General features: G+C 41.2%; 1 protein-coding gene across 2 annotated transcripts in view; it reads right to left on the bottom strand.

Moving 5' to 3' along the window:
- LOC145494661 (protein mono-ADP-ribosyltransferase PARP15-like) overlaps positions 1 to 10,263 on the bottom strand; it is a 10,651-nt gene extending 388 nt beyond the window's left edge. The window contains exons 1-6 of one of the 2 annotated variants that reach the window (XM_081474200.1): positions 9,871 to 10,263; positions 6,743 to 7,327; positions 5,789 to 5,977; positions 3,597 to 4,791; positions 3,033 to 3,359; positions 1 to 1,850 (exon numbers count right to left, since the gene is read on the bottom strand). The exon at positions 1 to 1,850 is cut by the window's left edge and continues 388 nt beyond it. In XM_081474200.1, coding sequence (XP_081330326.1) covers positions 1,564 to 1,850; positions 3,033 to 3,359; positions 3,597 to 4,791; positions 5,789 to 5,977; positions 6,743 to 7,303 — 2,559 coding nt within the window. In that variant the 5' untranslated portion in view covers positions 7,304 to 7,327; positions 9,871 to 10,263 and the 3' untranslated portion in view covers positions 1 to 1,563. The remainder of the gene's footprint in view (positions 1,851 to 3,032; positions 3,360 to 3,596; positions 4,792 to 5,788; positions 5,978 to 6,742; positions 7,328 to 9,870) is intronic. The other variant, XM_081474201.1, reaches the window with a different exon arrangement.
- Positions 10,264 to 10,312: the final 49 nt, after the last annotated feature.

The following is a 10,312-nucleotide window of genomic DNA, read 5'->3' as shown; positions in this document are numbered from 1 at the left end:
TAAACTTCTTGTAAACGGCGACTTATGGGGCGAAAGACAAATAATGTTGATAGCTGTTATGAAGCGGGCTTCGGAGAGTTGAAATCTGCTTAACCGTGGCGATGTCTGAGAGTTATTTCGTACACTAATCACCGAAAATGTGGCTGAAACATACTGGAAATATAACATGAGGCATCGTGGAACATCCAGTTGTCGACATGTCGCGAGATAAGTGGAATATATCATTTTTTTTCTCTGTGCATCGTTATTTTCACGTTATTATGCTAATTAGGACGGCGGTCTTTGTTGACAAAAACACAGCTTAAACTTCTTCTTCTAACATTTTACAGTTTTAACTGCCCCAAAATTTTATTGCATGTTTTTACAGGTGAGACATTGCTCTTTAAGTGGAGGGTAGTTTTGGGATCTCAAGTGATGTACTTTTGGCGATATTTTCCTTTAAACTTCGCCTTTTTTATGGCGCTTCATGAGTAGTCCGAAAGGGAAGAAATTTAAAATTCTGTAGAAAAATCAGGTGATGATCAAATTGCCAAAACAGCCTCTCAATGTAACAAGAAACATTTGCTTGTCTCGAATAAAGGGTTTTTATCCGGAGTTAGATCGTTTTCTTTGTATGGCAAATTGTTAAAAATGTGCCCTAAAATGGCCGCTAAAAGCCCTCTCAGAGGGGCAAAACCAAGATGGTGGCCCCAGCGCTAAAATACGAATCGAATTGAACTGAAAGTTATATTTTTGTGAATCACTTATCTAGACCATTCACCTGAGAAAGTTTGAGGAATTTGATTTTTTCTGGTCCAAATGGCCATAGTTGAAAATTACAGAGGGTACCTCTTAAAGAGTTGGTGAAATATAGTAATTGATGAAATTTTTGGTTCTTTGGGTGTAATGTTCGTTGAAAAATTTCTGGGTGGCAAAAGCGCCCATGAGCTCATACATACATTCTTTGTAAAATTTTGAGTTTTAAACCCACGCCACACAAAAAGTATTCAATACATCGGGATCAAATTCCTTGGGACAAATTATCGTGTTGTGCCCTTTCAATATTCAAAACTAATGTTTTCGTAGTTCCATCAGAAACTGTATCACTTATGCTAATGAGGCAAATATTGTAAAGAAAGATTCTCCTATATCTTAGCGTTAGTTTGAAAGAGAGGAGGTCGAGACCGCCGGCTGCCAAGATGCTTGCCTTGTTCTGTTTTCCCTCTCCTCCGCTAGGGATCCAGAGGTGATCTCGCAAATGACATAATATAACGCCCCAAAAGGCTCGTCAAGTAACATTTCGTTTTAATAACGTTCACTTGTAGAAACGCACATTCTAAACTGCATTTGTTTGGAGGAGAAGGATCAATGCTTTGTGGATACAATAATAACAGCAACAAACGGATACAAATTAAAAATATTTACCTTAAAAACTTAAAACCTGTAACAAGGAAATAATTCTCTTTGGATTAAAACATGCACATTATATACTTGATACAATGAGCATCGTTTACCTTGGTTATTACTGTACAATTAATAATAACAATTATATAAAGCATTAAACGTTCACATTACAAACCTATATTAAAACTTGATCAAATATTCAGGGTAACACTGATTGTCAAAAAACACAACAAAGATTGATGGATTTCCAGCGTCATTTACCACAGAATCAAACAAAATTTCTGGCCGTGAAGGGTCTTTTGCAGGAGGCACAATCATGTTTTCATTTCCTTTGCAATACTCCCCTACCAGGACCCTGGAAAGGTACATACATCGGCTGCCAACACTAGCCCCACTTCTAGTGGCGTAAAGATAAGAGTATGTTGCATCTCTTGCAAAGTAAACTCCTTTACCGAAAGCGGCTCCTACTGGAAAATCAAATACAGAATGTTAGTACGATTTAAACTCTTTGATAAGCAGAAAATAAACCAAAAATCAAGAGAGATTAAAAAAAAAAAAAAACCTTGATCAAGAGATAAATAGCAAAATTGTGAGGCCCCTCCCCTTCCCTCTGAGGATCTCCCCCTCCCCAGTGGGAACCTTCCAACAAGACACTACTAATAAGAAGTACCGATATTCGTGATTATTATTCCCAGTTATCTGGATATCGTTAGGTGGAGCTGAAAGAACTCGCCGCAAATCAGGAATTATTCTGGACATGTATTCTTATTTAGTGTAAATCTATTAGCGTTCTGTCATGAATGTCGTTCTCTGATTGGCTACGCTACTCACTATCTATTCTGTTGCAGATAATGGGTAGCGCAGCAGTGTGCGCTTGTTAACGAACTGGCGGCCGCTTCTTGTCTATGAAGTATGAAGAGGATTTAGATAATTTGAATGACTAGTAGATTTATTAGATTATTCGCTCTCGATTTCTATGCGTGATACTTGACTCGAGCTGCGCCTTCGTCAACATTCACGCGATAGAAATCTCGAGCTCACAATCTAATTGTTAACTATGGTAATATCTTGTTTGATACAATCTTCACTTTAATGTATTGCTGAGAACTTTGTTTGGCGGTGCTAGTTTTTTCAATTTCTCAAAAAGAATTTTCGCCGGAATGTCCCCGCTATGCAGATTACCATATACTCCTCAATGTCATTAATAATTCGTCGAAAATACTCCGCTGCGAGTCGTATTTTCTCAACTCTCTTCTCGGTGTTTGGAAATGTGGTCAAACACTGTCTTTCGTGTTTGATATATGTACATGATCAACGACACTCGTTATTGAGAAATTTTCCAGGGGTTATAAATGCCGTATTCTCGCCCCTTATAGTGTATAACTGCCCTTATAATCCATCAAATATTTTCGCTCTCACATGATTGGTCTAAACGCGTCACGCTACTGAATATTCCCCAACTAAAACTGGGGAATATCCGAGTGATATTTCCCAATTTTCAAAACTACGCGTGTTGCGAAAAATATTTGAAAGATAATAAACACAATCCTCAAAGCTCACAGTTAACTGTTCGCTTCTCGGAACAGATAATGCCCGTGGACAAATATCCGTGCATATTTTCGCGCCAAATGGAGGGTATTGTTTATTACCATTTAGCCCAGAGAAGCTCCTGTTGAATCCTTGAGTGTTGATGTTCGTCACGCTCTCGGGATTTGTCCCATGGAACAGCTGCCTCTCATTGTTTCCTCCATTGTCCTTATCCATTTTAGACTTTCTAAGTTGATAAGCCTGGTAAAGATGAGGATTCTGTATGCGCTCGATACTCGCAATGGTCGCCGACCATCCATTCCGATGAATTTTTAAGGTGACTTGCTGGTACTCTCGTGACAAGGGGGATAGTTGAACGGTGTGAACAGTCACGTCATTTCCAGCTTGGTTGCGAGGCATTGGGTCCCAGTTTGTTGGAAGTGATGCAGCTAAAATACGAAAACATAAAACAGAGGTTCGGTACGGGTTTATTTCGTATTGCAGTGATACCACTGATATAAGAGATGAAATCAACCAATCTACATTGGATAGTAAAGTGCTTGGTAACCCTATTATAACTAAGAGACGAGTGTTTTGCTGATTAAGCTATAAGTTCTGTTTACATGAAGGACCCACTGGAGCCCAATCTTACTGATGCAGTTATTTTGATTACTTTACGGACTTACTTGGCAGTTTTGCGGGCTCACTGGCCCTGTTCTGTTCTGTTCTTTTGTTAAGGAGGCACCAGATCTTACCGACCATTTCTGCCACACCACTGTGTTCACCATGGACAAGAATTCGATTCACGGGTTGGTTAATTTCCAATTTGACGTCATGATTCTGAGCCCGTTTCTGGAGACCAGCGACCTCTTTCTTAGAGAGCTGGCCTATAGCTCGTTGTTCAACCTTTTGGGTTGTAAATGCCTCCGTGAGCCCTCGATTCAGTGTATCAGTAGCTCTCTTGACAGCTGCTTTGCTGGGGCCGCTGACATAAAAGATCACTCTGTTTTTGTTCTTTGGATCCTGCACGCCATCTTGGGTCATGCGTGGCTTCTTTCTCGGCGGTTCTTCTGTTTTCACGGGACATGGACTTATGGAAACTTGCTGTTGATTTTCTTGCGGTTGCATGAGTTTCTGTTCTTTTTGAAAAGCCTCCATGAACTTAGCTTGGTATAAGACTATTCTAACTTGACGCAAGTTTACGCAGCTTTTTAAATTGTTCCTCAAAGCTTGGAATGTTGCTTGGGCCGAGTCCACTTCCGAAAGTCCACCAGCCCCAGTCCCAACCGCCGGAAGTGAGATCGTCTTCAGACCATTCGCCTCTGCTAGCTGAAGACATTTTTCCACGCAAAGCTGGAGATGTTGCTTTGTCGAGGAACCTACAACCATATGAATTATGCTCGGCGTTGCCAGGTTCCCGCCAGTTGTCATCACAGCTGATCCAGGTGGCTGCTGGCCCAGTCTTTTGCACTCGTCCTCCACTTGAGCACCGCTGGCCTTGGCTATTGCTTTGCCTAACTCTCCCGCTCCATATATATTCATGTCTGTGCCAATAATATTAACGATGGCGTCTGTTGTCTCCTGAGACAAATCACCTTGGACGACCTCCACAACTTGACGATTTTCCGCTTGCAAATTGTCACTTTCCTTTTTAAAGGCATCAATAACTGCTTGATCTCCGTGAAACAAAACAAAACGAATGTCCTTCACCAAGGAATGTGGATTGCTTTGGCAAAACTTCAACGCCTCGGTCAACATGATCCACGACGACTCTTGTGGAGGAAAGGCTAACTTTCCGCTTCCAATCACAGGAAAGGCGACGGAACTTCCTCCAAGCTCAGTAACCTTGGCAAGAGACTTTCGGACAATGGACCTCAGAGTCTGGAACGAGCAAATGACGTACAATGAAACTATATCACATAACAGAAACATGCCACTTGAAATTAGCAAATACTGTGCAGTGCTATGAAATCTGATTTGGTTTGTTATTTGGGAAATGGTGTTTTTGGAATTTGAAAAAATAAATAATAACGCTGATTATCTGGTATTTACCTGACCCAAATTCGCAATTAGCCAATCAGAAGCCGTGTCTACTGTCCTGATGTCCTGTGATAACAAGTCACTGACCTTATATGGCTACGATATCATGGTCACTCGGAGGAATTTGAGTACGGTAAATAACTAATCGTACTTTTTTGGTAAGCTTCGACGGCATATCAGGCTCGTTTGGTCTCGCCATGGGTATGTTGGTTCCCATACCAAACATGTCAAACATGGCTCGACCATACTAGCCTGATATGCCGACGAAGCGTACCAAAAAAATTACGATTAGATATAATTAGCAGTAATATCGTTTTTTTTATTTTCCTTAATCGTTTAGTAGAAATACCTTATGAATATCGCAGGAATAAACGTACAGGTCACACACGAGAAACAGTCAGTTTACACCAAGGCCCTCGAATTATACTCCCGGGAGGGTTATACAGGGCGATGAAGCGATCAGGAAAAGCACCATGGTCTTGCATTTTATTTATCTTCCTTAACCTATTCTTGGGCCCGTCCACACTAGTCCGCCACGAAAACGGAGCTTTCCGAAAACGCTCTGAAAACCGGAGGAATTTGAAAACGCTTGCTTTGCGTTTCAGTGCGGACGGAAAACACTTTTAACGGAGCTTTCCGAAAAGGATGAGGTCTTAACAATCATGTGATTTCACCGCGCGAGTTTTCCTCAAACACAAATCCAAAATGACCTGTGACTGTAAAATCTCTCCGGCGTAGTGTGGACGGTAAACATTTGATGCGTTTTCAGAGTGAAAACGCCGTTTTCAAATTTCCTCAGCTTAGTGTATACATGGCCTTGATCTTCAATGTCACTTACCGCTTCCCCATGGCCTCCATCCCATTTAGAACAGCACGTGTGAATCACGTGACTGCAAGCCAACAGGTACCCTGGGGTTATCGTTATTTCTCCTGGTTGCGGAGCTTGATAGATTTTGGAAATGTTGGGTCCGGCGGCAGAGAAAATAGCTTTTGAACAAACACCTTGAGGACTAACAAGCGTGTGCGCCTGGAATGGAATGATATGTAGCAATTAGGTTCAGGTTACTAAAACATTCAAGTAGAAAGGAACGCAGGTTTAAGAATTATATATTTTTTAGATCTTTTAGGGTAACCAACGTAAAAAGGTAAAATCTGCATTCGAGCCAAGTGACCCACCAGACTCAGTGGCGTTAATATCCTGTTTCTGTATAGCATAAAGCGTCTAGGAGTATTTCTATTCCCCCCTGGATCGGATACTAGTCCATCACGGGGTTAGCCCCAGCAGTACATTCGCCAGTACCTTTTTATACACCCCTGGGTGGAGAGAGACACTGTGAGAGTTAAGCTTCTTGCCAAGAACACAACACAGCGTCCCCTGCCAGGGCTCGAACTCGGACCGCTCGATCCGGCGTCGAGCGTACTAACCATGGGGCCACCGCCTCTCCCAAATTAGGGGAACCATGTAAACATCGAAATTATGCTATTTAGTATTAATGCGGTCAGTGTTCTTGGCTGAGAAACCGCGCTGTCTCAGTGCCTCTCTTCACTCAAAGATTCTAATTGGGCAGTAACTTCGAGCCGGCTGGCTAACTGGTAAACAGACAGCACCTGCAGTAGCCAAACAGATTTAGTGTTCACCAGACGTCAACCACTGGGTTAGAGCCGGAAAACGGGACGGATAAATTAAAACTGATCCCAGGTTTCTCAGTAGCTGTGTATGCAATGAAGTAAAAGTGTACATGTAGGTATCAAACATTAGCAAGAATCATAGCAAAAAGCATCAACAGCAAACCTGTTCTGTTGCAATGTCTCCAATCTTCCATGAGATCTTGTGCCCTTGAGGGGTAACGAAGACAACTGATGAATTAACTGACGGTTCCGCGTTGCCGATAGCACCAGGCGAAACATTTGCACTGCAGCTTGTAGACGGCGAGCCTGCACCTACTGCCGCTGACCCATTTGGATTGGAGTTATTTGGCCTGTGAAGGAATTTCATTTCAACACCCACGTGACATTTCTCTTCAGTTTTAACCATTCTCAGCAGGCTATCTAATCTGCCTTTGGCGCAGAAGGTCTTGATGCCAGGTTGCACGATTTCAAAACTGTCACATACAACTTTGTCAATGAGTTCGTTGACCATTTGTACAGCCCAGTTAATACCATCACTTCTAGCCGTGACCAAAATTTTGTCGTGAGCATCAATATCGATTTCACCATTATACACGCTGAGCTTCCTTTCTATGGCCTTAACTTGTGGCATGCGATACTGCAATATGAACTGCAGGGCATCGATGGAGCAAGGAACTTGCACTGTTTGGTAGTCCATATTGATCTCAGACCCTACAACCAACATGTTTCACGAGTTTTAACTGTCGTACTGAAGGAAAGATAGTACCAAAATATTTAAGAAATGTAAACACCTTAGATGTGTTTCTATCGAGTTTTAGCAGCTACTCAGCTGTGTTCTATCGGGAAATCTGCGAGTCTGATTGGTTCTCTGATCGTTTTTTTATTCGCTGACAGACAACGACTGCGTGAACGCTGCTCTTGAAACTGAAAATTATTCTAAATTTTAGACTTAAAAATACACAAAACTCTTAAACTGTTGGTTATGAGGTGTAATTTGAGAGTGTCTACTAACACAATTTGACTACATGTACTCGCTCTCCTTTTTCTATGAGCGATAGTCAACGAGGCGCACAAGCAGCCGAGTTGACTATTCCCTCCTGGAAAATTCGGACTCGTAGTCTAATTATTAAACAGAAACACGAGGAGAATTTGGCTCCTCTACTCCCCGTGGTTAAAAGAAAATTTTACACGTACTAATACTTGAGATAATTATATTTTGTCTTCGTTTTCTCTTATAACAAGAACCAGCGTGCGCCATGTTTTTATATACCGTTTTTTTTTTTTTTTTTCAATTTTTAGATCTTTTTAAATGACAAAAATTAACCACAGCATCAGAAAAAAAAAAAAAAACAGAAAAAAATCCCGTTACGTGGTTTCTCGTTACGCCGTTACCCGTTACTCTGTTACGCGTTTACTAACAACCACAAAAGGCTACTCGGAAATGGCCTATTGCGTGACGCAAATTGTAATTGATTTCCCTCTTCTGTTTTGTTTTGTAATTGAGCGGGAATTGTCTTTTCAACAACTGATTGGCAAATTTTACTAACAAGAACAATGCTTGTAAACATTTGCCTTTATCTACTATAAAAGGGAAGTGTATGTCTATCCACGTAAATTTATAATCCCAGTATAATTCACACTACCCTGGGTACCAGAGGTTTTTTCTTGCGTGCGGCGGACGGAAATACTTCGCTTCGCTTATCGGCGGCAGTCACGCAACGCACATAAAGTCAAAAAGCAGATTGCGATCAAACGAGTATGTTTCAGAGAACAACACATTTTTTGCTGCATACGATTGCATAAAAAAGGTCTGTTTTGAAAAACAGTGTCGGCTGCTGTTCTAAACCTTGTTAGTTCTTCACTGTTTGACCGACACGACAGCGATAAACGTGAGAAGTTAAATATTTGTTTTTCACCGTTTGATCGACGCGACAACATAAACCGGAGAAGATAAACATCTCGCCCCATTGTGGCCATAGAGCAATCCAGGTGATAACAATCAAGTTTTTAATTTCGAGGGGTCTGAGTTTTCGGGGTCTGAGGTTTCGGGGTCTGAGTTTTCGTGACACCCGTTTTTCCCGGCTTTCCCTAGACCACCTCCAAATTGTACGGCCCCTTGCAAAGACTGGTGACGATCATATCGAAGAAAGTACCGAATATAATGAAGTAAGCACCGAATATAATGAAGTAATCACCGAACAAGGAAGTACCGAATATAATAGCCTTTGCACCGAATATAAGGAAGAAAGCACCGAATATAATAGTGTTAGCACCCGTAATAATGAAGAAAACACCAAACAAAGTTAGAACCGAATATAACGAAGAAAGCACCGAATATAATAAAAACAGCACCGAATATAATGTAAAAAGCACCTAATATAACGAAGAAAGCACCGAATATAACGAGGGAAGCACCGAATATAATGGAATAAGCACCGAATATAATGAAGACAGCACCGCATATAAAGACATAAGCACCGAGTATAATGGAATAAGCACCGGGTATAATGAGTTAATCACCGAATATAATAACATAAGTACTAAATATAATGACATAACCACCCAATATAATAAAAAAAGTATCACAAGACAGTTCTGGCGTTCCATAGTAAACCGCGCAAGAAAAACCAGTGGCACCTAGGGTAAATTCACACAAGATCAATAAATTCACAGTCAAAAGACTATTCTGACAAATTACGGTTTTAATGAAACCCAGGACTGATTATCCATGGAGTTTACCCAGCTAACTCCCCCTTGCTGCACGAATATTTCAAGCTTACCTTGAGAGGTCAAGGTTCATTTTTAAAAATTTATTCTCATGCCAGGGAAAATGAACTTTTGATGAAGATGAACGTTCTCACCGCTTGCCATCGCCAATTGCTCGCCAGCTGATAGCCCATCTGTTACTTCGAATTTACAAATTGATACATAAGTGAAAGGTTCAAAAAACCTTAAGTCAGGAAATTGATGTAATCAATGTTACCGACTCATGTTTACACCAGGGTCTTCAAAAATGGGAGACTTGTGAGTTGCTCTAGTTTTGAAGCTCGTTTAACTACGAGGGATGCGAAAAGTATTTCAGTTAACGGTGCCCTTACAATCAGCAGATAATAATACAAGAGAGGGCTTACTAAGCCTCGACAATAACTCTTTGAAGAATAATACAATCAATGCTTTTGTGTTCATAACTTGAGACAAGCGTACGACTCGAGCGTTTTGAAAGCATTCAGTTGTTTCAGACGCAGATCGTTTCCCATTGAATCACTCAAATATTCAGTGAAGAAGGCCTACCTCTCACTAAAACACTTCACTCGATTGAAACTTGAAGTACTGAATCCGGCCCTCCACCAAATCAAGCAGATTTCAATGCTTTCGCTTTTCCCTCGTCTGTGAGTGTGAAATGTGATTCCTCTCAACCGGCAGTGGTGCCAAAGTAAAATATCCAGCCCAGCGCCCCGCGCGTCTTTGGCTGGTCACGCAACATTACGAGTCACGCACTCCAAAGATTTGCCACTGTAACCGCTATTGCAGAGCTTCTTCAGGACCTTAAGTTGATGTTGTAGAATTTGGAGGACTTTGAAAAAATGCAATATTAGAGATAAGCGGCCATTCGTGATCAGTATTCGCCAATGACACCAATATTTGAGGGTATCTACCTTCCACACTAGCTGCTGATGTACTCCTGGGTAACATTCACTAGGAGGGTCTAGGAATATCCGGACGATATAATTGT

The sequence above is a fragment of the Orbicella franksi genome, chromosome 8 (assembly GCF_964199315.1).
Source record: "Orbicella franksi chromosome 8, jaOrbFran1.1, whole genome shotgun sequence".
NCBI classification, from domain to species: domain Eukaryota; kingdom Metazoa; phylum Cnidaria; class Anthozoa; order Scleractinia; family Merulinidae; genus Orbicella; species Orbicella franksi.
Note: the sequence above shows the minus strand (reverse complement) of the source record. Positions and strands in the feature narration are given on the sequence as shown.